The sequence below is a fragment of the Artibeus jamaicensis genome, unplaced genomic scaffold (genome assembly GCF_021234435.1).
Source record: "Artibeus jamaicensis isolate MK-2021 breed Jamaican fruit bat unplaced genomic scaffold, CSHL_Jam_final contig_373, whole genome shotgun sequence".
In the NCBI taxonomy this organism is placed as follows: Eukaryota; Metazoa; Chordata; class Mammalia; order Chiroptera; family Phyllostomidae; genus Artibeus; species Artibeus jamaicensis.
This window is the reverse complement of record NW_026521807.1, coordinates 2,035,581-2,063,427: the sequence shown is the minus strand read 5'-3', so window position 1 is coordinate 2,063,427 and position 27,847 is coordinate 2,035,581. Positions and strand designations below refer to the sequence as shown.

Sequence of the window (27,847 nt, the reverse complement as noted above, 5' to 3'; positions counted from 1 at the left end):
TAGGGCATGGGGGTCATGCCATTTTTGTTCAAAAACTGCTGAACATTCAGCAGTGTGAGCAGGAGTGCTTGTAAATCACCCATCGTGAAATGGGCAAATGCACTGAGTCTTCAAAAAAAAATTCACTGAAGCCCAACACAATCTCTCACAACAGCACCAGCTGGCACACTGATACAGATGGGTTCTTAGAACACTCACCTAGTAGGGGAAGCCTGTACTACAATGGCCCCTGCCCTCCAGAAAATAATTTTGGTGTTTTTCGGTTCCCCCTTATATTGGTGAAAGAAAATACTTTCAAATGCTAAAAGTTGTTTTAGTAAAAAATTATTTCTAATACTACATTTGGAAAAATGTTTTTGTGACACCTTCAGCAGATCTTACGATGACAGTGCCACTGTAGCATAGGTTTCTTCTGTGTCCTTTTTACGTCTCTTGGTTGTTTAAGATAGAGTGCAAGTAATTTTGCTCGTACCTTGCAGGCAAACAAAGCTAAGTAATCTTCCCAAGGATATAGTATTATGTGAATAAAAACTTTGCTTGTACCTCAGCAGCTTCTGCTGCAGACCCAATCTACCAGCCATATAGCTCTTTCTCTAGCTGTCGTAGTTCAGTAAGGAAGAAAGTGAAGATGAGGGGTGTAATAGAGCTTTTTCTGTATTAGCAGTTGTGTCCTTCTACATTCTAGATGTTGCGCTTTCCTTTGTGATTTGAAGTTTTTGGACTTCAGAGGGCAGCACAGTAATTTGGGCTGAAGGCTAGTAACAGGGGAAGGTACCAATGACTTTCTGATGTCACACCAGGGCTGGAAATCTATTACACTAGATAGTGGAAAGCAGTGGTTTTATGCCCATGTCTGAATTTCTCCCCGCAGAATGTATTTGTTGCAGTTGGAAGGGGTTTATACGTGTATAACCTTCAAATGAAGCGTGTGATTGCCTGCCAAAAAACTGCACATGACTCCAGTGTCCTGCACATTGCTAAACTTCCAAACAGGTACAATTCCCATCTGTTCAGCAGATGAACGAAATTCTTAGTTCCAGGGCTACCAGTGTAATTTCTCAAGTTACCTGGCTTTGTGGCTTGACCTGCTATGTGCTTTTGGAAGTGGAGAATACCATGTGGCTGTCTCTAACAGAAGAGCTGTGGCAACATAACACAAAATGTACCAGAAGCATGGTTCAGTCGAATTTCATTATAAGAAGGGATGCTTTAAAATAGGGTATTTATTTAAAAAGATAAAAGGCTTTTGGGCACTTACTATGTGCTAATTTTTCTTTTTATATTTTCCATAAACACATCTTATTGTCATTGTTTGTTTATAGCCAGAGAATCAAATGGAAATCTCCTGTTGTTAAAGGTTACTAAGTGAGGACTTTTCTCTCAGGGTAAATTTGGCTGCTGAATTTTTAAGGAGGAAATTATATGAAAGAATAGTATTATTTTCTCTGCAGGGTATTTTCAGAGCGAGAGGCCCCCTGAGAAGAGATATAGTAAGAGGAGGACGGGACCACTCAGGATATTATAAAATGTAATTCATACACTGTTCTCCCAAATGCATTTTTAAAAATGGAGATGGAATATTTATAACATTTGAGCCAATGTAACAGTATAGTATGTGTCTTTCCTGAAAAGTGCTCTTGCTTTGCATTGGAAAGCCATGTTAAATTGTGATTTTTATCAGCTCCTGCCAAGAGTTGACTAAAAGCAACTGAGGGCTCCACTGATTTTTTTCACTGCAAATTTAGCGCTGGTGCTCCATGGTGCTTCTTTTCATCAGTGATTTTCTGTCCCAACAGACAGTTAATCTCATGCTCAGAAGATGGCAGTGTACGCATTTGGGAGTTACGCGAAAAACAGCAGCTTGCAGCTGAACCTGTACCAACAGGTGTGTGTGCCTTTTCTTAAAAAGTCAGTCTTTCTTTTTCTCCTCATGTGAAAGCCAGAAGAAAGGCAGTTATGTATAACCACAAGAATAATATACAGTGTGCTCCGAATAGGCATATAAGATATTTACATGAAGCATTTGGTAATTGGGATCTTGGGTTCACATCTTAATATTGCTTTAATACAGAATTGTCTGCTTATTTCTATTCAAGTCAATTAGGGTTTTATTGTTTGAGGGGAAACTTATTTTCTGGTAATCTGACTGACCAGTTGGCCAATGATGTAATTTTTCATTTGTATTGTTCGTAATCGTGCCTGATACACAGACAGTTTGTGTGGTCAGATATCATAGTAAAGGGTTCGTTCAGCCTTGAAGCATTATCATTAACACTGAACTCAATTTATGGAAAAACACACTTTTGTGCTCACAATCTCATGAACTCTTGACTTTCAGAAGTTTGGTTTGTAAAACAAAGTCCCGGTTTGTTAGCAACCTTTGCATGAGAAATCAGGTGCTGGTTCCTCTGGAGTTTCTCGATTACCTAAAGTCATAGGATATTGGTTTGGGACACGTATGTTCCTTTCTGTCCACTTTGGTGATAGATCCGAGTCGTGACCTTTTTTCTGGGGAGTGGGGTGGGGGGACACTGTCTTTCAGGCCTTTTACTTCTCTCTTTTGTTCCCATTGTCTAGCTTCTTGTCATGTTAATGCACCTTCACCAGTGGGTGATTAAGGGCAATAAAGAGGGACCAGTAACTAACCAGGTAGGCTAAGACAGATGATATGAACATTTAAAAAAAAAAGAACTAGCACAGTGCCTGGTACCATCCCTTTACTCCGTGACTAAAATAGGTGCAGAAGATCTTCTCATTTAAATGTTTTTTTCTCATCTCATATTTCTGTCATAAGTAAAGAGCACAGGAATTTTGAAAATGACTAAAGTGATTGTGTTTTTCTAGGTTTTTTTAACATGTGGGGATTTGGAAGAGTGAACAAACAAGCCAGCCAAGCTGTTAAAAAGCAACAAGAAAATGTCACTTCATGTTTACTAGAACTTATTGGAGATTTGATTGGACACTCATCATCTGTAGAGGTATTGATTTTAATGGGCATGTAAATGTCTAGAGAGTTTTTCCTTTATCTCTCTGTCTTCATTCAGTTGGTCTCATAAAGACCTATACTTTCTCGTGCCTGTAGGTTTTTGCTGAGTCAAAACATGGAATAGGACAGGGTGTAGAATGTGCAATTAGGGTCTCTCTCTTCACAGAGATAGAATCTGAGGAATCAAGGGATGCGTGTCTTCTAAATCTGATTTTCAGCCTTATTCATCTGATGGACACATAAACTAATGATTGAAATTCTGCAGCACACCAAAAAGTACATTTTTTGCTAATCTGATAGAAAAGTAGGTATAATTTTGATAGTCATGTATTGCATGTTTTAAAAATTCATGTGGCACATCAGCCAGAAGTCGCTGGTCTAAATAATGGGCTTAATCACCAGTATTTACGAGATCTAGGTAGCTGACAGTAAGGGCAGTGTGAATAATGTTGAGTATGTAACAGTAGTAAATCAAGGATGAATCGAGGGCCGTGGTTATGATATCCACAAATTCTAATTTGTGGATATCAAAATATGTTAATATTTCTTATAGGCACCATTGCCTGTAATGAAAGAATAAAATTAGTAGAAATAAAGAGATGATTGGAACTAATAGTATGATAGCAGTATATGCAGAGCCCTAAGTATTGACTTAGCCAGGGAGGAGCAAATTAGTTCTCATTTGAAAGTGTACTTATGCTTAGGAGCAGAAGTGCCACCCTTGTTATGTAGCATTGCCCATATTTCAGGTACTGTACTAGACAGTGGAGTTTACAAAAAGAGATAAAATACAGTGCTTGCCCTTGTGGATCTTATACTTTAGTAGGTAAAGTATCTAAGGATACAGACCTAATACGCTGTTAATCTAGGCTTCTTATGTGGACCCAGATGCACAGCAGACTGAATACTCAGGACTTATAAGAAAATGATCAGTGGAAGATACAGGGCTTGAGATTTGAGCTGAACCTTGAAAGTTGGATACGATTGATGCTCCCAGATGCTGGGTACTCATCTGTACTTTCCTGTAACACATACCCTGGTTGTTTTTGTTTCTTTGGCTTTGACTTCATTTGCTTGGTTATAGTGTAGTTTGGGAGTGGTAAGGGTGGAGTGTGGTAGACAGAAGGCAAAAATAGGATCTCCTTGATAGCAAGGAGCATATTCACTCGGCTGGAGCACTAGGTTTCTGTAAACAAACTCTAATCTAGGAGATGAAAGCCTGGGAAAGTAATTTTGGTTAGATTATGACTGCCGTTGAATGTAAGGCTAAGGAGTTTGGATTTTATTTTTAAAATCATAGGAACCCATTAAAGGTTTCTCACTGGTGGGGAAACCTTCAAAGTGGCACATTTGTCATACTATAGAAATGTTACATTCTTAGGAATTTTCCTGAGTGAAAGTATTTGATACTTAAGCTTTTTTTGTTTGTTTGTTTTTTAAGTATCTCTGGCTTCATTGAGAAAATCTAGGCCAAGGGTGTCAAGCTCATTTTAACCAGGGATCACATCAGCCTTGTGGTTGCTTTCAAAAGCCAAAATAATTTTAGGACTGTATAAATGTAACCACTTCTTAAGGAGTTGAAATTGCATTTGGCCCTTTGAAGGCAGTTGTGAGGCTGATGTGGCCCCCAGTGAAAATGAGTTTGCCACCCCTGCTCTAAGCTGTCTCGTAGGTACTGTCTCCTCGATTTCCTCGTTCCTTTTATTAGATTTTCATCTGTACTCTAACCCAACCCCTCCTTCTGTCTTTTCCATGTTCTGAGGACTTTTGTACTAATAACCTCTTTCACTCCTACATAATCAGCCGAGGCCTCATCCTGGCTATTTTTGGAAATGTTTAAATTATTTCAGAGAAAACTCTTATCCTGTTGTTTTATTTCTCTCCTTTATTTCATTCTTTCCTTGGATGAGTGCTCATCCTTTTAATGGCTTCATTTTTCCCCTTTCTGATGCCTGCTCTCCACTCCAGTGTTCATTGCCTCCTCATCAACACTCTCTTTTCTTGTTCTTAGTGTCTAGCCTGTTCCTTCCCTTGGTATGACCTCCCCGCCCCCCTATTTTTTTGGAGAGGTTTATATTTTTGAAGCTTTCTCTGACGATTTCAGTTATTATTGCTCTGCCCCCTTTTTCTGCATTTCTGTGACAGATCATAGTCTGAACTGCATTACTGTGTAGTACCTCTTCACATAGTCTTTCATCAGTGCCTGACTGCTTCAGCTCTGATTTGGTATTACAGCTGAATTAGAACCTTCTTGAGAGTAGGGACTATAAGCATGTAGATGACACTCAGTAAATGCTTACGGAGGGACTGACTATATCTCCTTTTATTTACAGACCTGAAGCCAGTATTTATCTTGGAAAATTTTGAATTCAGACTTTTTTGTAGCCATTTGTATATAAATAATGAGGCAAGTATAAATGATTAAGTAAAATAGGTCTGGCAGGCAGGACTTCTGACAAAATCTTAAAAACAGTACTTAAAGAATAATATGGTAAAATTCAGAAGCTACTTTGGGAATTTATGTACATTACAAAAATAGCTGTTATAGGTCTGTAGTTGAACAGTGTTAAAGTGCTGACTACTAAAACACTAGATATTGGTCTAGCATTTATGTTTTTGGTATGTATGTATTTATATGACTATTATCCACACTTAAAAATAGAATTTCTCATGGGAAATGATAAGGAATTGTACATTCACTCCCCAGTACATCTCCAAGATACATGTCTTACAAGCAAACGTGTTGATCTAACTTTGCCACTTCTCTTCTCCTTAGAGTTCCTATACTCAGTAGTTTTTAATATTTTTGTCTTTTTCCATTACAAAACCTTATAATTTTAGAATATGACAGCTTTATAATGAAATTTTTAACCATTTTTAATTGCTGTTCAAATACAGTTTTCTGCCCTTTACCCCCGTCCCAGCCCACCCCCAGCCTTCCCCACCTCTCTCCCTCCCGTCTCCACCCCCCTTGTTATTGTCCATGTGTCCTTTATACTTGTTCCTGAAAACCCTTCCCCTCTCCCCTCTGGTCACTGTCAGCTTGTTCTCAGTTTCAGTGTCTTTGGTTGTATTTTGCTTGTTTATTTATTTTGTTGATTAGATTCCTGTTAAAGGCGAGATCATATGGGATTTGTTTTAAATTTCTTTACAGATGTTTCTGTACTTTGAAGATCATGGACTAGTGACATGCTCTGCTGATCATCTCATTATTTTGTGGAAAAATGGAGAACGAGAATCTGGATTGCGCAGTTTAAAATTATTTCAAAAATTAGAGGAAAATGGTGACTTGTATCTTGCTGTCTAGTTTAGGGGATATGGAATACATGTGCATGAACTTTGAACATCAAATATAGGGTAATACTCTGAAAACAATTAACATGTTGATCACTTAAATGTCTAATATATATTTTTTGTCACTTTATAAACTTCTGATTCTGTGAATTCTTTTTTGTAGGCATGTAAAGCAGCAACAAGTTGCTTCTTAGGTGTGAGTACATCCACCAAAGAATATACCACAAGTATTTTAGCAGGGAATTCTCAAAAACTGAGCTTTGTGGATCATACTACAAATAAATATCTGTTGACACAGAATTAAATTACACCATAGAATTGTTACAGACAATTTAAAAATATTGTTATGCTTTAATTTTGCATCAGAAATTATGATCTTATGGTTAATGAGCATAGTACTCAGGACCTCTTATTTTGTTTAGTATAATTTTACTACCTCTAGTTAAATCTGATTCTTAAGATTTCTTTTTAAATAGTTTCTTTAGTCTTCAGATTTTGATATACCTTTGTTCTCCAAAATGAATATTTTAACTATACCTGTTCATTCCTTTAAACATTTATTTATTTTAAAGCCTGCTTTTAAGGAAATTAATATGCATGATAATTATAGAAGATATTTTGGGAGAGAAACCCCCTGAAGAAGAGGTAGGATGCAGCAGAACTTGAACTTAAACTTGAAATCTCCAGAAACCTCTTCCTGCCCTGCAGAAAACGGAGATTGCGTGGCGGCCGCACTGTGGGCTTCTGTTGGAGTGGTGAGTGCTGCTCTGTGCGCTTCTTCACTTGAACTTGGATCTTGTGAGGAGGTGCACATGGAGCAGTAAAGTTGTGGTATTAATTAGAAGTTTTTTATTCTTTGGTTATCTTTAGAGCCCATTTAATTAAAAATCCTTGTGATAAATTTAAATATATCCTTTCTCCTATAGATTTCTTTGGTATTTAGGTACTAATCATCAGTGCTCTATAGAGCAAACTTGGATCTCTCACTGTTTAACTACAAATTTTTTTTCTGGTGCCAACTAATTTATTTTTTTAGTTCTAGCTACTAAAATCTCTATAAACTCAAACCAATAGGAGTCTTATGAAGGTGTATTTATCCCCAGTGTGAATTGGCCTGAATAGCCATTGGCTAGATTAGCACTATACCCGCACTGCCCCTCATGTGCTGGGTGAGTGAAGAGTTACAGTGTTTCCAGTCTGAGTCCAAAGTGCCTGGTTCATGTCTCCACTGACTCACATTTGAAATGCTTGAGAAAGGCTTCATTTGCAATGGCCACTGAGATTCAGTTGTCTTCATCACCCAGTGGCTTTGTATCAGAGCACTTTTTCTCCCTTTTGGTACTAAAAAATTAAAATTAAAATGGGTCCCACACATTAAGAATAGGTGAGTTTAGTATTGGGATCATTCTTAAATTTAGACTGCTAATGAAAGGATCCTGTGAAAGTGAGTGCAAGGTGATGGACACTGTCAGCGACCGATCCTTCTCAAAGAGCACTTTCTGCAGATTTATCATTCATCACACACACTCTAGATGGAATCTTTATAAATTGTTCATTTACTGGGTTTTACCTTTGATGGTTGCTTCCACAACTGCCTGCAAAGTCTGGAAGAGCTAAGATCATCTCTGCCAGACTAGTGTCATAATGTTATAAATGAGGAAACCGAGGCCCAGATTAGCAGGGCCTCGTGGTTGGTCATCAGTTCTATTCCATTATCATTGAGTGGCTTTAAAAACAAAGCAAAGAGGACTGGAATCAGAAAGGCTTACGTTACTACCATTGGAGAAAAATCAAATGATGTTCATGTTTATTTAATTTATAATGAAGATAGGTTTATGGAGAACTATATTAAAATTTGTTACCTCCATTATAGAATAGGGGGCTATGGATAGGAAAATTAGCACTCCCTTTGACCCAACAACCTGCCCTTGTGGCATATTTGAGGAGTCACAGAGACAGCACTCTGGTCTTCCATCCTGAAAGTGGAACATGGTTAGTAGTCCAGTACCAGGCAGATGTGCATTCTGGTCTGAGTGCATCAGATTGTTGACCAATTTGATTAAATATCTCAGAATCATTTTCAGGCTTCTAATTTTCCTCTATAGATGGACTTCATTCAATTAGGAGCTAGCATGTTCTTTGGGAAATTTTACATTAGGTAATGAGTTTGTAACAAAGCTCATTTTCTTGAATTGTTTGTGACATATTCAGTGAAATTATATGAGAAACTCAGATTTTTAACTGCTTTATTTCCTAATCTGTTCTGGTGTTATTTTGTGATAGTATTCTATTCACATGGAGTGATAGAAACTACAGGTAAGTTTTGGGAGCAAATAGTACCATGAGTACCACATAAATCCCTGTTGTTATACTCCAGTTTACAGGTGGCAAACACAAGGCCTGTGGCCGAATCTGGCCCTCCACCTTGTTTTATCCAGCCCGGCATCTTGTTTCTACCCGGTGACAGTACTGAGCTCTCCCTTAACTGTTAAGGAGAAGTTACATTTATACAGTCCTAATATTATATTCGGCCCTTTGAGGGCAACCGTGAGGCTGATGTGGCCCCCGGTGAAAATGAGTTTGACACTTCTACTCTAGCGTCAAATTCATTTTCCCTGGGGGCCACATCAGCCTCACGGTTGCCTTCAAAGGGCCGAATGTAATGTTAGGACTGTATAAATGTAATTTCTCCTAAACAGTTAAGGAGTTGAAATCACATTCAGCCCTTTGAAGGCAACCCCAAGACTGATGTGGCCCCCGGTGAAAATGAGTTTGACACCCTTGGTCCGGAGGGATGCCTCCAACCCACTCACTGCAACTCATAGTTTTTGCTTTTATGAATGCCCTAATTTAGAATACAATTATAATTGAGGTCAACATATACTGTGTGCTTTTTTTTTCTATCTTAGTTTTCAATGGTATTATATGTGCAAATAACTCTATATAGTATACCTTATTACCTCTTTCTCAGGCTGTATTTATAATACAACCAAGAGTCTAAACTTTGGGGCATTGGTATCATCTCTTCCATTTATCTTCCACAAATGAAATGGGTTCGGATTGAACTGATGAAGCTTCATCTTTGCCTGTAAGACTAACCAGTCCTGACCCTGAAGGCAAGCACATCCTAAATTGGAAGTAAAGAATGACTCAGCTAAATTATAGGGTCATCATTCTGGTCCAGGTAACAATGTTTTCTAACTTTTTCTTCTGATAAGTATGGCAGTAATAGTATGACCTCTCTCTGCTATTAGATAGTGTTGCATTTCCCTAGATTAATATAGCTCCCCTCAACATAGAATGTTTTAGTAAACAACTCAGGGTAAGAGGCAATTGTAACAGTTTATACCCATCTGATAGACTATTCTAATAAAATGACTCTTTGGAGGAGTGCGCTATTTAAGGAGCAGCTCAGAAGGTTACACCATTGTGGGTTACTCTGATAACGAACAGAGCTATGCTGAAGCTTTAGAACCTGGTAGTTTTAAAAAATTTAAGTTAATATGAACTTAATTTGACATTCCACTGAGTAAGTTTGAGACATCTGATAAATGTTGCTTACTTACAAAATGGAACTCAAAGAGGTGGTCAGGAAAAGATTGTCCTAGTCTTAAACAAGCTCCTGAAGAAGCCTAAGAAAATTATTTAGCTCCTTAAAATGGGATTCAGACATCCTGAATTTAACGTGTTCTAAAAACAAAGTGTATGATTCGTGAAATAAAGGACACGGAACTGACTGAAATTTTGAAATTATGAAAAATTTAGGCCAAAGAGGAGGTAAAATAAAAACAGCTGTTGTAAATAAAATGGCTATAGGAATTTCGTTACAAGTACTTCACAGAAACACTTCTTCACTTTTACATAATGCAGCATTACAGTGCAAAGCAAGCTGTGGTCCTGGTTAAGCAAGTTCTCTTACCATCTGACAAAAATAGGTGGGAGATACTTCTTTGCATGGTATTGTCACATATGTTTCCATTTTTACTACAAAACATAGAAAAAACATTGGCACATTATGAGTGATAAGTAATTTTTTTCTGTGTACTAATTCCAAGTGTTCTGCATTCCATTTTTTGTTTGAAAGAAGTAATGACTGATTCAATTAATCCAGTCTCTGTTTATACCTCCTAAAAATGCAGCATGGAGTACAGAGAATTTGAAAGAAAAATGAAGATATTTTGTTTACTTAGTTTCTAATATTTATAATACATAGAGTAGGGTTGGCCAGTAAAAGAGAAGGGAAAATTTCAAGTCTGACTTCATGTAGATCACAGAAACTTGTGAAAAGAGCCGTATAAAAATATGCACTTGTGCTTTAGAAGCTTTTAGCATACAGTTAATAATATTTACTGTTTTCCCACGTGTCTATATTCTGATATATTTACACATCCTGCATTTTTTACATCATTAAAGGAAAATGGCATGATCACAAATATAGATAGGTGGAAAACATCTGAATCTTGAAACTTCCCCTATCCCCTCCCCAAATACATACATGTAGATGGTACATGGTACAGCATTCTCCAGAAAATGTAGATTGATTCCATAAAAACTTTAAACAGCAAATGTATACAAATTTTTTCTTTTTTTAAAAAAGCTTGTCCAAGGGCATTCAGATTTAATGGCTTTTATATAATACTCACTCACTGTAGTGTTTTGTGACTGCCTCTGTTAACCAGAAATAAGGGAATCTCATGGAGTTCCCTGAAACAAAATGTCACTCCCTTCCCCATCGTGGATGGCTTTCTGTTCAGATGAATGCCTTCTATAGGAAAGAGGGCTACACGGGCTGCCGAGACCAGTCTAGAGAAGGCACACACCAGGCCATGGCTAACTTGGGTGTCACAACATCAATCAGAAGAACCCCGTAACTGTGGAGGCTGTGAAGCTAACCAATGTGTCAATAATTTGGTCCTTGTTGTTTTGCTCATTTTATAGTTTTAGTTTTGGGGTTTTTTTTTTTAGATATTCGTAGGAGTTCTTCAGACTGATACTCTTGAAGAAAATAATGATGCTAAACAGTGGTGGTGACTTTTGTGGTAACATTTGCGCTGAATACTGGCTAAGCTACTTGGTCATCATCGTCCAGGGAGGTGGGCTCAGTCAGAGACACTAGGTCTCTGCTGCTTGTGTCCTGCTAGGTGTAGTCTTTCAGCTCCGTGGCTGACGAGGACACACAGGCTCACAGCACAGCAAAAGATTTTGCCATGTGTTTGTTCTGTCACTGTGATTATATAAAGAACATATTTTTCTTCATGGAATATAACTTTCTAAAAATGAAATTTGAGGATTTACATGATTCAAGGTCAGATATCAAACATTAGCTCCTTGACCTACACTTGTCCTTTACACTACTGTGAGTCACCGTGTCCTTTGTGGGTAAGGGGGTCCCCTCCTGTGTCCTGGTTCAGTTGTCGGATGGGAGCCTCAGACTCTTGCACTTCAGGTCATCTAATGTCTTCCAGTGCTTGTAGTTATTGGCCAGGTGTTGCATCAGGGCTGGCAGGTGTGCAAAGGCTGCAGGGACACAAAAGAATCAAAAGAAGCCTGTTAAATTAGATCCCAGAGGCACTTAGAAGACTGGGGCTCTGGGGGACAAATTTGGGGTCAGAACTGGAGAAGAAGTACCCGAGGTTGGGCCTCAGGGCACAGGGGAGCACACAGCAGAAGGATAGTCACTAAACACTGGTTTTTGAAATACAAACAGGGGTCCTTTTACTTAAAAATTGATAAGCCATTACCAAAAGAATCTGATTCAGTATAGACTTTTAATACATTTTGTGTTCTTTCTAAAGTTTCCTCCAGTGACAGAATGAAAGTGCTGTAAGCTTTGGAAGAGGTCCTTTGAAGAGGTAAAGGCTTGTTTATCAATTTACCAAACATCCATTGAGTCCTTTGTGCACAAGATTCACGCCAGGTGCTGGGAACACAAAAAGTGCATGTGCACCCCACCAGACCAGGGCACAAACAGTCTGTGTATTGTTAAAGGTAATCGTAAAGGATAACAATATTCTGTGTGGTGGACAAAACAGAATGTATCTTACCGTCCCACGCATCAAACATGTCTGTTATGAAGTAGTCAATGAAGGAAATTTGTGACTTGGGGATGCTACAGGTATTCCGGTCAAACACTGGCATCACCACAGGTAGTCCCTGTCTCTTCTCTTCATCAGTCTGTAAGACATAACACTCACAGGGCTGTAGGGCCACAAGGAACTGCAACAGTACACTCTGGTTTCTCAGAACCAGCCTGTGGAAATGGGTCAGCGTCCACTTGTATATATGAAGAAATAGGCTCAGCGTGGTTCTGGGACTTAATGTAAGCCAACCACCTGGTGAGACACAGTAACTCAATTCAGGGCTTCCGACTCTCACGTCCCTTAAGCTCTACCATAGCCTCTCCCAAAGGGTCCATCTCAGGGTTCACGCCCTCTTTTTTGAGATCTGTTTTCATTATTGCGAGGTCAAAATACTGATAATACTGTTAATACTGTTTAAAGTAATACTGATAATACTGTTATTAAAGTAATACTGATAATACTGTTATTAATACTAACAATACTAATGCACATAACACGAATTGACAGAAACCGTCATGAATAAAACTGACACCTTAGCATGAATCAAAGAACTGGCACCAAACTGTACCACTAGTCATTGTACTGTTAACAGTCACATGCCTGCAGTTGAAAAAGAAAGCCTCTCATACGAACACTGTCATGGAAGCAGTAAGATTACTGATCTTATTAAAGCTGGACCTTGGCGTGTCCGCCTCTTTACTGTTCTGTGACACAGCGAGGTGGGCACAGAGCCCTGGTGCTGCTTCCCAACAGCACTGCTGGTTTCGGGGAAAAGCACATTTGCCAGTCGGCTGAACTTGCCGTTTTTTTCCATAGGACAGTGTTTTTACTCAAAAGAATGACTGACAAACTACGTATCAGATTTGGGTACTGGTCATGCAGTTTGTGCAAAGTATGGGTAAATGAGTATTTTGTACACTGGAGTGAATATTTATTTGCACAAGGTTGTCATTCACTGAGCTGAATATTAAGATCCACATTTCCTGATGGTGTGTTGAGCCAGAGGCCAGCTGATCAGAGGCCTCATTTGTTTGTAATTTTTGATTTTTAGGTTACATTGGCTGTTAACAATAGTACACTTTGTGGGGGCGGGGTGGTCATCTGAACAGGGAACTTGCATTAGAGAACTTTGAAGTGGTTCTTTCCCATTCATGTACTTTGAGAATAACTAGGAGTAGGATTTCAAGTCCTTTCTGTGGGTCCTGGGAAGCCCATTAACAGCCTCCTATCAGGCTTTTGGCTCAGCTTTCTCATTACAGGTCAGTTGATTAGGCAGCCTTAAAATACCTACTGTTGTTCAAGGAGTAGTTGGGTATTTTTGTTTTCTTTTCTGGCAAGCCCAGAATTGCCTGTCCTACTTTTCTTCAATTCAGGGGCTCTCTTCCCAGCCCTGGAAGCTGCAGTTAACATACTGGATCCTCCACTGGCCACTCCCCTGCCTGCCCTTTTGGACCTCATCAGCTATTAATAGCTGAGGTACTTTCCTCAGAGGTACATTCCAGCCATGTAGACCCCCCCAATGCATTACTTGTAGGCACTGCTCATGTGTTTGTCTATCTGCTGCACATACACACATCAGTCCTTAGAGCCTCTCTTCTGGGAGTAGGCCTGTATTTTAAATGGCATCTTGCAGTCTGTTCTTTCTGGATTTTTCTCCTTTAATTCTTTGTACTGCCAAACTGAACAACAGCAGATATTACTGCTCTCCTTATATAAAAATTACATTTTCCTTCTTACTCCTGTTGTTCATAATGCTTTGTTCCCTCAGAAAGCCTTTTCTTATTTCCACATTTCTAACCCCTGCTGCAGCCCCCTCCCCCCCCCAAAAAAACCCCTCCAACATCATACCCACAAAGCCCCTCTTTTATCTAGGGGGAAAAATCTTTCTGAACTCTCACAGCAGTTAACATACTTAAAATACACCTCCTTTAGAGAGATATATATATATTTTTTACTAATGTGTGGATTTAACTATTTCTACATCTTTCTACTATATTGTGAGCTGCCACGGTTTCTGTCTGTTTCCCATAATGTGCCATGGGGATAATAGCCCAGTGAACGAATGGGTGATTTTCCCGGTTTTTGTAGGAGTTCAGGAACTAAGAATTTGAGGATGAAAAGATACAGGTTAAGTTTATTCCTCATCCCCTAGAGAGACTTTGGTTACTGACCAGCCACATCAGTCTCTTGAGGGAGCCAGAGGTCTTCTCGTCCAGGTAGGTGTGAGCCATTTCCTTCCAGGGAGGACTCATGTACCAGCTGATCATGAGAATCCTCAGAGTTCTATGACATGGAGCCATTGCCAGAAGAAAAGTAAAGGTCCCCTAGGGAGGCCACGCACCTGTGCAAAGTACTCCTCAGAGATCCGCCCTGCCCATTCGATGCACAGGTCCAGGGGGCGGCATGGGTTGGCCACGTCAGCACACTTAATCATCATGCGCTTGATCAGGATTTGGTTTTCAGGTAAGTTCTTCCCAGTAGGGTTGCATTCACAGTCACTGCCCTCGGTCTGGAAAACATTGTCAGATGAGAGTTAGTTCAAGATGATGGTGAAGCCTAGGAAGGCTAACTGACCAGACAGTTGGTGTTGATCACTTGGGCATGCTGAGACATGCCTGTGACTCGGGACAGCAGGTTTCCCATCATTAATTCCATAATGCCCTGATATATTCTCGTTAAAAAAAAAAAACCTTAGCCCTGGCTGGTGTAGCTCAGTGGATTGAGTGCGGGGCCTCTGAAGCAAAGGATTGCGGTTCGGTTCCCAGTCAGGGCACATGCCTGGGTTGCAGGCCAGTTCCCAGCAGGGGACTCACGAGAGGCAACCATACATTGCTATTTCTCTCTCTCCTTTTCTTCCCCTCTAAAGATAAATAAATAAAATCTAAAAACAAAAAAAACCCAAGCCCCTCAAACAATCCCAAAACCAAAAACTCAGAGTTTAAAAGGTCGAAGTTCCTATCACTACCCATCTACTTCCTCACTTCCATCCTCCGCCCAGAGCGGACTGTTGTAAGCAGTTTAGACAGTTTTGTTCTGTGTTTAGTAATCTGGTATGTGACCTTAAAGAAGTGGAGCTTTTCTCCAGATTTATTAGGAAATGTATAAAAGCAGAAATTTGTTTTTTAATACATTGAAAATGGGGAAAGAACACTAATGTGACCTTCCAATGATTCCTTCATTAATTTCTTTTTATACCTACCAGCTCCCTCTCTTTCATGACCTGTCTCATTCTTACTCATCCACCACCTCCTACTTCATTTCTTTCTCTTAAGGTACATGTGCACTCATGCTCTCCTGGCTGCTGCTAGGGAGTGTGAACCATATAAGCTTTGGGGGTTCTAGGGGTAGAAGGTAGGCCCAGGCAGGAACCAGTGTGTTCAGCATGGTTAAGAAGACTGGCCATTCACTAGTACAAACCTAGTGATGTATGTCAGTGGTTCCGAGCCAAGTGGCCAGGTCCCCGAGGAGGCTTATGTGCATGCAACACACACTGGTTATACGAACTCTGGAAGACTGATTTCTACCCTCTCTCCTCAAAGACACCACTGAATTGACTGTGTGAGAACAGTTAATTAGCTCTGCCAAACTGAAAGACTGCATGATATTTAAGGGTTTTTTGTCTGTTTTGTTTTGAGGCTGGACATACTTAGTAGACCATCAATGGGCAGAATTATGTTCTGATGGTGGTGGTTTTGGTTACTTATCATTGGGAAGAGAGTGCTTACAATAGTCACTGCGGTAAGTAGTAAATCTCAATGCAGAGTTCAGAGCTTACTTGGATAGATGAACTTCCCAACTCTAAATTCTATGATTCTCTAATTTTTCCCTTCTAAACCCCAGTTGCTCCCGTGAGTCCTCTGTGGAAGGAGAGGGCCCTGGCATGGGGCATGGGATTCCTGGCGGGTGGAGCAGAACACAGGTGAGGTGGACACTTCCCCTGCATCCGTGTCCCTGCTGGTCATGGGATGGGTCCTGAACAGATGGTCTTCTTACTGATTGTCAAGTTACTTTTAAGATGGACATCTATCCACACAGGCAGCCTCTCCTGCTCAAGGGGAATGAGCAAAAGCTCTTCCAACTTTACAGGCTATGAACAGCTTCATGGTTTCAGAGAGCAGTTTTATTTTATTTCTTTTAGTATATTTTATTGATTATGCTATTACAGTTTTCCCCCTTTATCTCCCCTCTGCTCTGCAACCCCCAACCCTCTGGCATCCCTCTCTTAGTTCATATCCATGGGTCGTACACATAAGTTCTTAGACTTCTCCATTTCCTGTACCATTCCCAACCTCCCCCTATTTTGTACCTACCAATTATGCTTCTTGTTCCCTGTATCTTTCCTCCCTATTCTTCCCCTCCCACTCCCCACTGAAAAACCTCGCTGTGCTGTCCATTTCTCTGGTTCTGTTTCTTTCTAGTTGTTTGCTTAGGTTTTGGTTTTTTTTAGGTTCAATTGTTGATAGTTTTGAGTTTGTTGTCATTTTACTGTTCATAGTTTTTGATCTTCTTTCTCTTAGAGAAGTCCCTTTAACCTTTCATATAATAAGGGCTTGGTGATGATGAATTCCTTTAACTTGACCTTATCTAGGAAGCATTTTATCTGCCCTTCCATTCTAAATGATAGCTTTGCTGGATAAAGTAATCTTGGTTGTAGGTCCTTGCCTTTCATGACTTGGAATACTTCTTTCCAGCCCCTTCTTGCCAGTAAGGTTTCTTTTGAAAAATCAACTGACAGCCTTAAGGACACTCCTTTGTAGGTAACTGTCTCCTTTCCTCTTGCTGCAGTTTAAGATTGTCTCTTTATCTTTAATCTTGGGTAACTTAATGATGATGTGCCTTAGTGTGTTCCCCTTTGAGTCCAATTTCTCTGGACTTCCTGGAAGTCTATTTCCTTTGCCAGATTGGGGAAATTTTCCTTCATTATTTGTTCAGATAAGTTTTCAACTTCTTGCTCTTGTTCTTCTCCTACTGACAGCCCTATAATTCAGATACTGGAATGTTTGAAGTTGTCCTGGAGGTTCCTAAGCCTCTCCTCATTTTTTTGAATTCTTGTTTCTTCATTCTGTTCCAGTTGGATGTTGATTTGTATCCTGTTTTGCTTTATTTCACTTTGGGTAGCCTTCATTTGTTCCTTCATTTTGCGACTGAGGTCAGTTCATTCTTTGAGCATCCTGATTACCAGTGTTTTGAACTCTGCATCAGATAGGGTGTCTATCTCCTTGTCACTTTGCTCTTTTTGTGGAGTTTTGATCTGTTCTTGCATTTGGGCCATATTTCTTTGTCCTGACGCACCTGTTACATTGTAAGGGGGTGGATGCGGAGGTATTCACCCAGACAAGGCAACCCTCTTTGCTGTGTTGTGGCACTGTCTGTGGGGGGGCGGGGTCAGGGAACAATGCGGCTCGCTTGCTCTGCGCTACCTCCACTTTCCAACAAACTCTCTCATGTGAGACTGGGAGTTTCTCCTGCTGTCACAACCCCCACAGTAGTTTACAGCTAGCTAGAGTCTGTTTTTGTTCAGCCAGCCCCGGCTCTCTGGAGCAGTCCGCCACCTTGCCCTGCATCCTCTCCACTTGGCTGCCCTCCTACTGGTCTCAGTGAATGTTTCTTTAACGCCTTGGTTGTTGGAGTTCCATACAGTTTGCTTTTCTAGGACTTCTGGTTGTTTAAAGTTTTTAGATTAGTTGTCATCCTTTTGGTTGTGCGAGGAAGAGAGTGTTTCTATCTACGTCTCAGCCAGAGTTCTGATCTCATTTTAAACGTGAGACATGTGAACTTGCTACACATGCTCCCCAAACTGGAGTTTGTAGGGACTTTGACGTGAGTCCAAGGTACATCAGTAAATTGTAAAGAGGAAAAACAGCTTATGCTTTTATTCGCAAGTAGTCACTCCCAATTTCACTATATATAGCCTTTATATACAGAAGGAATGTAGATCTTTAAAACGCCCAATTTTGAAGTCACCCAACAGCTCGAAGAGCAGAATTAGAAAGGGCTTGGATCCCCTAAAACAGTGCCGTTTGGGCTGGTGTGCCATCTGCCGGCTCCCTCCTCCATGTCCTTTGGGCCTGCCTCCTTTTGTCACCACTGGTTCTGCGGGAGAGCCTTTCTTTCAAGGGGCTTGGGGCCACTGTGGACACTGTCTGTTCTTGCCTTGAAGAAAGGCCAGCACTTTGAACCCTTCTTTACCAACTTCAAGCAAATAATTTCCTCGCACTCAAGAGAGAAAATACTTTGAGGCCAGAGTAGACTCTAATGGAAATATACTCTGATGTGTCTTATTACATGGGAAATGCTTACCTCAGCTGCCATTGGCTTGTTGATGCTGTTCACAAATTTGTTCACATGTTCAAAGTGTTTTGTCATCTCTGTTGCTAAGACCATGTCAATAATAGCCTGGCGCAGCGTTCGATAATGGTTCCTAAAATAACCAGAAGACAAAAGAGCCTCGTTCACATCACGTCCCAAAACAGAACTGCTCTGCTGCCACTTCCCCACACTTCCCACTCTGTGAGGAAGCCGGGGTTACAAGGTGAGTGCAGACACCAAAAAGTGCGCCTGCCTATCTGTCCACTAAACCAGGACTTGCTGGCACTCTTCCCTTTTCCCCAGTGACAGCGACCCTTCCTCATATGATTTATGAATATACATTAAAAAGTAACCTGTCACATGGTAGGTACTTGTCACATGGTAGGCACTTATTTTACAAGATGATTCCATTCTACCTTCTCTTGACGACACCAAGACAGTGAGATTGTCGGAAGGAAATGACAAGTTCTTCCTCTATAAGGCTGGTACATCAACCCGATGAACTGTCCTATTGCATTCAGTGCAGACATAGTGATTCTTTGTACAGAGAATGGTTAGTGGGCATTTGGTCCTGTCTTAAGATGTCTGTGCTTTGAAAATGTCCTTGAGTTCAAATAGCCCATAACATTTATTTACACTTCTGGTCTATAGGACTAAGACATAAAAAATACTATCATGTTTTATTGGTCTAATAATTGTGTTGTGGCTTTAGTCAGTAGCATCGGTAGCCTAGCTGGTCATGGCACGTGGGGGTAGGTAGGTGGGCTGGGGTTCAAACATTCCAGAAGAGCAGGATTTATGTGAGCTCTGCACATTTTGGACAGGTCCGAATTTCAAGGACCTTTTGGTGTGGATGTTTTGGACAGAACCAAATGTCCTCCAAGGCAGAGGAAATAATTGTCATTATTTCATTCAGTGATGGCATTGGAAGAATGTTTTCTCAATATGGAAGAATGATTTTTTTCATTAGTAAGTAATTCTCTAAATTACAATTACATAGAAGTTGTAATGGTTGGATCAACAACCCTGTCCCAAATTACTGTCTAGTTCCTATCATCTTCTAACTTCAAGAGCCAGAATGGGGACATGAATAAAATTGGCTGTAGAAACCAATTCTTCGTGAAAACAATCCTTGATGTCAATGAAACTTAATTTGAAGGCAAAATAACTGTTCTCCATATTCCTGAGATTTCTGGGAACCAAACTGGCAGGTTCATGTTGACGAGCGGCCCTCTTGAGTGAGCTCCATCCCCTCTGCATGCTGCCCTCTCCCCGGGGTCTGCCCTGCAGCCTGCCCCGTGCTGTGTGTGAAGTAAGTACAGCCTGACTGCAGGGCTGTGGCAGGCAACAGGAACTGCTCCTGTCTGTGCACATGTGGCCAGCTCTCAGCAGAAGGGTGTACAACAGTGAGGCGGAAAACTGCCCCGCTGTTGCCCTGCTGGCACCTGTAGGAAACTGCCCCCCCGAGTTAGGGTTTTAAGAGGCCACAAATCAAGCTGGGGAACGATAGGGAAGGATATACTTTTACCGAGTTACACAAAAGACAGGCTCTCCTTCTAGGGGGGTAAAAACACCTGCTAATTAGTTATAAAATCAATATTTACAGAGTTGCTGTAAGACATTTTTGTGAACTCATTGAAGACCAAATGAGATTTTAAAAGGTGAAAGTCTGAACAGAACAGCTAAGGTTACCAGGGCAAGGCTGTTACTTCACTCGCTGATATAGTGGCACAACCTGCTGCCCCTTCTCCTTTCCCCTAAGAGGACACCAAGTACTCGAGAAGTTAGGGATGACAGTGTCCTACTTGTACTTCACAAACCTGAGCACAGGTACAACCAACCTGTCAATGTTCTTGAAAATGTTACATTTGCTGTCCTTCACCGTCAGCTGGAAGGCCAGGGCTGTGTGGTGACTCTCCAAGACGGCAGTGTCATTATAGAGCACAGCAAGTTCACTGCCTGCATTGCAGAGGAAAGAGTTGGTCCTTCCAGGGTGGTCCACGTCATGGACTGTGGCGGCAATCAGCGCTGCCACCTCATCCAGCTGGTCGAGGCTGCCCTGGGGTCAGAGGAGGCAAGGTTGAGTGTTACCCCTCAGGTGCAGGAGAGCTGTACTCACCCTTGTCTCAGGAGGGAAGAGGCCTGCGGGCTGGGGATTGTGAGGCTGTCCTCCCCGGGACACGTTGCTGTGCTGTGACTTGTCTGGGAGGACATAGTGGACACCTAAAGCTTTCTCCCCAGAGTCCATTCACTCCACTTCCGCAATAAGAAGCCAGATGGGCCTGTTGGGATGCCCGCCGTGTGGTGCTGCCATGTCTCTTCCGTGAGCAGAGAGCACAGACAGTGGCCTGTGGTCACAGATACTACTCGTTTGATTTGCATACTTCTGAAAGGTTTTGAGGGTGGCAGTAAGTGGCACAGATACAACACAACTCTTCACATGAAGGTGACCCGATTAGAACCAAGTGGTACGAGGTGTGAAGAATTTCCCCAGGAAAATGAGGTGAAGAGGGTGGTTGTCAGAATAAAATTCAGCTCTGGGCTAGCAGGTGGTAAAGGCAAAAAGGGAAACCCTCCTCCAGTTCTCATTATGTAATTAACTCGAAAATCGAGGGACACAAGTGTTTTCTCAGCTCACAGCTTTAGGAGGAAGTTACCAAGTGGGCTACTGTTCCATTAGAGACTCCGTCCTGTATGAATTCATTCATCTGATAATCTGTTGGATGCCCCCTGGGTATCCAACAGATACCCAGCTGCCCTGCACAGCCCAGCAGCTGCAGCAATGCACTGTGCTGGTATCATCTCTGCACTAGTGGAGTTCATCGTTGGGTGAGGCACAAATTAGTTAAACCAACACCCACACGAATAAAAGTAACACTGAGAGATGTGCTAATAAGGATGTTAGAGGGCTTTGAGAATGTAACCATGGGGCCTGATGTAGTAGTTAAGGACAGTGTGGCCCATTCACCGTTCTGTGGTGATAAACGTTTCTGCCTGTACTACCCAATACGGTAGCCCCTAGTCGTGGGTGGTCACTGGGCACTGGAAATGTGAACAGTGCAACTGAAGAACTGAGTTTTTACTTCTATAATTTTAGTTAAATGTAAATAGCCACATGTGGCTAATGGCCAGCACGTTGGACAGCACCGGTCCAGGGCTGGGCAGGGATGGCTTCTCTAGGAAGTGCCTTCCATGTGAAGCCTGAGGGACAGGCAGGCATTGCCCAGGCACAAGGGGCAAGGCAGAGAGTTCCAGGCAGAACCGCCTGTGATGCTCCTGAGGTGAAACAGAGAAAGTGGGTTATTCAATGAAGGTTAAATGAGGGGAAAAGTGACCCTCAAGATGAGGCTGGAGGGCTGAGCACAATATTTGATAGTCCCAAGTTGTTCTCAAGGCTGAGGGAAGAAAAACAACCCCAGTGCTGACGGGTAAGGAAGAATGAGTCTGAAGGCTTTCTCGAAGGCTCCTACCAGAGGGGGGCCATTTCCAGCCCTGACCTGGCTAGCAGCAACCCTGGCTTGGCCCCTGGCCTCATGGCAGGTTTCCTGAAGGGGACAGCAGTCAGTGCTGCTCTTCTCAGCTCTGCTCCAAGACTGATTTTGTGGTGCTCAGAGAAGGCACCAGTGTGCCTGCTCCCATTTTGCTGCTGGTCAGGAGAGGCCATGCTTACCTGTAGGGCTGGTTACAAACTTGGGCTCCACCCTGACTGATTCTACCCATGCACTGAGGACCTACGGGGCCCTCAGCCGGTGCTCCTAGCGTAGGCCCAATCTTGCTTGGAGCCTGGGGCCAATTGTAAAATTCATCATCAAAAGAGGTTTGTGTAACTGGAGTAAGGACAAATAGCATTAGATGAGATCTGCCTTTTCTTCCAGCTCGCACTGACTGATTTAACCTGGCACCTTTACAAAGGCACCACTAATGGGCCACATCCTGCAGTGTAGGTGGGACTGATAATGCAGCGTCTGATAGGACTGGGGGTGGGCTAGGAAGACTGGGCCTGCTCACTAGCACAGGGAGAAGCCAGGCCTCTGTGAGAGGGTGGGGCTGTCTGGGGAAGGAAACTTCCCCTCCAAACCCACACCAGGAGAAATTCTAAACCCCTGGAGGTGCAGGCTTTTCTGCACATTTTCCCCCTTTGACCAGCGAGAAAGATCTGGATCATACTGAGGCAAACTGGCCAGAGTGAACTCCCTTCTGGATCACCCTTTGAACAGTTCCTCATCTTGGGTAAATAGTCACCTACACCAGGAGAACAGCAAGGGAAGGCTGGCTCTCCTGATCTGTCTACCTGCAGTGGTTCCTGGGAGCCGGCAGAAGTGGGGAGCGGATAGGGGTGGTATCAGTTGAAGGGCATGTTACCTAGATGGCTGGGCTGAGGATGTGGAGCTCTGTCATGAGAGCACTAAGAATTTTAGCCTTACCGCACAAAGAAATGAGGGGTGACGTGACATGGGAACTTGATACACTTCCCTTACCCTCTTCATCAGTGGCCACGGGTCTGGGGGAAGAGACCTTGGGAATGAATCCCACCTGAAGTCCCTCACATGGAGTAACCAGTGACCTCGGGCTGCTGGCTACACCTCTGAGCTCAGGAGCCCCTTCCCACCCAGCTCCCCAGGGTTCCTTGCACCTTGAGATGTTCTGATTCTCTGGCAGGGGCTGCCAGAGTTAGAAAATGTCTTGCATTGTGAGCGCATTATATCTAGTCTTAGACTTGTTTCTATTGCTGCTATTTGAGAAATTCAACCAGAGTCTGAGTGCATTAGCAGAACTCAGAATTTAAACAAAAATTCTTATTTGGGGGGAGGAAGATTAAGGGAGATAATAAAGTGACTTAGCATTCCCTAATTTGTCACACATTCACGTTTCTCTAGAGTGGTTCTGCTTAAGTGGGTTTTTTTTTTTTATCTCAAGGCTGCAGTAGCTGTAGGTCACTTTGGTCTTGGGTTAAGGCCTTAGGTCCTGTCCTCAGTTGGCAGTGGGTGACCTCAGCTGTGTAATATCTGTGCAGTATAAAGTGGAGGACCATGAAGCGGGAATGGAGACCTGGAAGTGTCTTAGTTCCTCCAAGTTAAGTGCTATAGAAACGGGCTTACATCACCTGGGATCACACCTTTTTCTTAAGTAGGAGACAAAAATCTTCAAAAGTACCATTCTTGGAACATATTCTTTGCTTTCTTGCTGATGAAAATGGATACTAGGATTCGGCTAGGCTGAGAAGGAAATGCCCCTCCCCATTTTGGTGCCATTCCTGTTTCCTTCGACCTGACCCACTACAATTCTTCTCACTTACTGGGCCTTATAGCTAAGAAAAGATTGAATGCCAGGCATTTGCAGATTAATGTGGATTTCAGTCCCTATGCAGCACTTGCCCCAGGGATATCAATAGTCTTCGGTTTCAGTTCTAATTGTAGCAAAGGGGTTACAAGCTTCACTGTGCAAATGATGACAGTTGGTCAGGAGGGAAGAAGGGATCTCTTGCCAGCTCTCGATGGGGTGTGCAGAGGGCTGCCCTGTGAACCAGCAGCTGTATCTGGCAGTACTGACTTTGAAGTAAGGCAAAGGGACACAGACCTCGTTCAGAATCTCACAACAGTCGTCAATATGCAGATGCACATATCCACACCTACGTAACATGCACATGTATGCAAGTCAGTACGAAGCTGAAGCGCTCAGTGCTATCTGGATTATAATATACCAATGGCCAAATTCTGGTCCCAAAACTTAACCTGTAGACCTACTAGCCATTTGCTATAATAATTAAATTCTGTCCTCTAACCCAGTATTACAAAGGGCTCCTTGTGAACATTTGGAGAATGTGTTTGTTCATGGATCCGCCTGGCATGTAAAGGACTCTTTATAGTGGCACAGATCATTATTTTAGGCATTTCAGGGAGGGGGCTAGGAGAAAAGGCTATATCCTTACAGCACCGAATGACCAGTCAACTTGCAGCCAATAGCAGCCACTACCACCACAAAACCTGTCAAATCGGTTATGAAACAGCTCTTTACCTAAAATATGTACTAAGATTGAACCCTTGGGTCTCTAGTATAGGCAAGTAACTAGATCATGATACCAGAATTCTACCTTCACTCTTTCCTTTCCGAGGAAGAAGGCGGTGGCGTGCAGGACATCAGCAGCATGGGTGGAGTTATGGTACGCATTGGAGGAGTGGTAGTTGGCCTCAATCACTTGGAGCCAGGCCCGAAGAGTAGTTTCAGAACAGCGCAAAAATTCACATACTCCGAACCGGGAGAAGACCTTTAAGCCCAGGTAAACCAATGGCCTGGAAAATAGGAAAACAAACCCTGATTCATTGTATTCACTGGCCCAAAAACTGCTTTCTTTGATGATACTGAGGAATGTGGAATGGAGGTATTTTTCTTCTGATGCTTATTCCACATGCGCAGGGGCATAAAAACATCTCCTCCCCCAGTGAGAAGCTAGGACATCTCCTCACTAGTCACTTATTTGAAACTAGGTGCCTTGTGATAGTCAATCAAATGATTTCCAGAGTTTCTCTTCATTATTGCCTGCAGTGGCTCTAACAACCAAGAAAGGACCCCTGGTAGTTCCTCTCCATCTGCACTTCCTTTGTGTCTCCTGAGGAAGTTACTGAGCCTAAGGACAAAAGGACTGCCTTATGTGGTCTCGACCAAGTCATACCATGTACAGGTGAGAGGAACTCACATCCTAATAGACTAACACCCCTGGAAGATGTAACCTTCTCCTGCTGTAAGAAGATGACTTTGTGAGTTACCTAACCCTTGCCCTGCCTATAGAGTTGATCAGAAGAGAAGCCCATGGTGCTCTCAAACTCGTTGTATAAGGTGGGGTGTCAACAAGTTTGGGGCTGAGAATACTTAGAACTCTTGACACATTAGCACAAAAGAATGACCTGGGCAGATCTGAAAAGGACTATTTCCGCGTCCTGGGTCATCACCAGGCTGATCCCGTGTCTTACCCACTAATACTCTCTCTCCATAAAGGAGCTCACGCAGGGGCCACAGTCTGCTCGGTCGACACTCCCCCAGCATGGCAAGAAAGGTACAGCCTGTGAGGTCCCTTGTGGCAAGGACTCCTGTCTCCTTCGAAGTTTCCCAATGTGCAAGTCTTGAGCTTGGCCATCAGTCCTCCCTGCCTGCAGCCAGAGAAGCCACATACCTTTTATGTGTAACAGCTTCCAACTCAAAGATGTTGAACTCCCAACTTTCCTCATTATCCAGTAACTGGGCGATACAAGGGGGGACATCGTTGATGGTTATTGGCATCGCCAGGTGACTGTGACTCTGGTGCACGTCTGGGCAAACAGATGGGGCAGGGAGGCTGGTTAACAGTGAAACCTGGAGGGCCCTGAAGCATCTGTCTTCACCCTCATGGCTGCTCCTGCAAAAGGAGGTCCTGAACTTCCCAGAGTAGGGAGATTTTCACTCCTATTGCTAATTTCAAGGCTCTCAAATAGAAAAATAATTCAGTTTGTTTATAGAGATTTGCGTTCTTATTCTGACAGTGTTGAGAGAAGTAAATTTAATTAGGAGACCTGGTTTCAAGAGTAGACCATTAGAGATGCTTAAACTCCAGTGAGACTGACAGGAAGTAGCACCAAGGTCCCCTCAGCCCTGCAGCTCTCGCCAAATAATTGCAGCACTGGGGACATACAGGCCAGAGACAGGTTGTCAGTAACAAGCAGACAGGTGGTGACTTACTCTTAGTGAACACATACTCGTTTCCGGACAACCTTCTCAGGCCATCCTGGAATGAAGAAAGATGATATTAGAAGCACATTTTATATGCTGGTATCATTTTCTCATTTCTTTTGTTAGCCTAAGCGATTTGATTGCTGAATAACCCAGTCAATCTGGAACTCCAAGTTGCAGCTTGACAGGAAACCAGAACAACAGCTGTAAAACACAGGATAGTCTCTCCATGGCCGCCTTGCCAGCCCCAGGAGATGGAGAACTGAGGATGAAGTAAGTGTAAATGACTGCATTCAGGGCTCACACCTGAGCTGTGAGTTGGCTCTATTCTCATGCCATCCTTCTCTTCTGGCATTTTGAAGGCACATTAGTGACATCACAGAAGTTAACTTGCTTTGGTTTGGATGGGTGTGACTTTTAAGTGACCCTACTTACCCTCACAGGGACTTACTTATTAGGGAGACAGTGCCATGGGCCACATCTGGGAAGTCCTTAATGTAAAGCCTTAAAAAGTTTGAGATAAATTTTGACTAATATCTAATTTTTCCAACTTTATTTTGTTTTGTAACATAACCATTGTTGTTACCACTTGAAAGAAAAGCTTCTGGATTTGAGGTCTTTGGAGGGACAGCATAAGGGAGTAGACAGAATTCCGATGTTCTGGCATTTACTAGGCTCTTGAACTTGAACTCATCCCCGGATATTCTTGCATTTCAGTTTCCTCCCCTTCATTTTCTATCCCTGAGTACCTAATTTTTAAAGATCTTTTATAATTGTTTGTATAATTTATAATGGTTTGCCATCCTCAGAAAGCGTTCTCCTGAAGTCACACCTTGGATCTTTAGGTCAAGAGCTTAATTTTTACAGCTGAATAAAAGATAAGTCATCAATGGGCACAACTGCCCTGCCTCTAAGATCTCACAGGGACTCCGCCATTTTTTTCTTTGCCTTTCTCTCTTGCCTTATAGCATTACATGGAGAGGAACCCCAGGATGGCATGGCGGCAGGGAGAAGGAGGGCTGGTAACTTGTTCCAGGAACCAGAGCCCTGCTGCTGCAGCTCTGCAGGGGCCACCTTCCTGAAAGACCTTGGCCAGCGCTCTCTCTAACTGAAGCCGATGCTGCATGGTTTAGCAGGAACAAGGAGAACGGATCAGAAAGCCAGTCCACACTCAGCATTTGGTGGCAGGGCTGGACCTTTAAAATAAAACTCATAGATGACTCTCAGACTTTGTTTTTCTCCCAGAGAATTCTTCCAGCTTCAGCCTCTGATAAGGAACACAAATGAATCATTCGAATTTTCTTCTTTTTCTTCACTTGCTGATAGATAATGATCACAGTAAAACACTAGAACAGGGTGAATCCTTGGAAACCAGCCACTATTGGTGGTTACAAGTGAAGGCATCTGCTGTCTGAGTGCTGGGCGGGGGGCTCCTGCCAGAGCTCCTGCTCTGCTTTTATCCTGTTTTAAAAAGGCC

General features: G+C 42.4%; 2 protein-coding genes and 1 long non-coding RNA gene across 8 annotated transcripts in view; 2 read left to right on the top strand and 1 right to left on the bottom strand.

The window, feature by feature from the left end:
* WDR41 (WD repeat domain 41) overlaps positions 1-8,789 on the top strand; it is a 63,909-nt gene extending 55,120 nt beyond the window's left edge. Inside the window, exons 10-14 of one of the 2 annotated variants that reach the window (XR_005082275.2) lie at positions 872-993; positions 1,797-1,885; positions 2,845-2,978; positions 6,141-6,343; positions 6,444-8,789. Coding sequence is in view for 1 of the 2 variants with exons in the window: in XM_037143705.2 (XP_036999600.1) it covers positions 872-993; positions 1,797-1,885; positions 2,845-2,978; positions 6,141-6,293 (498 nt within the window). In the remaining variant the exon portion in view is untranslated. Of the gene's footprint in view, positions 1-871; positions 994-1,796; positions 1,886-2,844; positions 2,979-6,140 lie in introns of both variants that reach the window. The other variant, XM_037143705.2, reaches the window with a different exon arrangement.
* Positions 8,790-11,687: 2,898 nt separating this feature from the next.
* PDE8B (phosphodiesterase 8B) overlaps positions 11,688-27,847 on the bottom strand; it is a 233,123-nt gene continuing 216,963 nt past the window's right edge. For all 4 annotated transcript variants that reach the window (XM_037143708.2, XM_037143709.2, XM_037143706.2 and 1 more), the window contains exons 15-22: positions 26,380-26,425; positions 25,838-25,973; positions 24,761-24,959; positions 20,511-20,728; positions 18,661-18,781; positions 14,702-14,869; positions 12,325-12,454; positions 11,688-11,797 (exon numbers count right to left, since the gene is read on the bottom strand). In XM_037143708.2, coding sequence (XP_036999603.2) covers positions 11,688-11,797; positions 12,325-12,454; positions 14,702-14,869; positions 18,661-18,781; positions 20,511-20,728; positions 24,761-24,959; positions 25,838-25,973; positions 26,380-26,425 — 1,128 coding nt within the window. The remainder of the gene's footprint in view (positions 11,798-12,324; positions 12,455-14,701; positions 14,870-18,660; positions 18,782-20,510; positions 20,729-24,760; positions 24,960-25,837; positions 25,974-26,379; positions 26,426-27,847) is intronic.
* LOC119048151 (uncharacterized) lies at positions 11,790-27,591 on the top strand. 2 transcript variants are annotated; one of them, XR_005082277.2, is made up of 4 exons: positions 11,790-12,132; positions 24,786-24,946; positions 26,497-26,643; positions 27,339-27,591. It is a non-coding gene; the product is annotated as an uncharacterized LOC119048151 (long non-coding RNA). The 2 variants fall into 2 exon arrangements; XR_005082276.2 differs by lacking the exon at positions 11,790-12,132 and adding an exon at positions 18,772-18,892.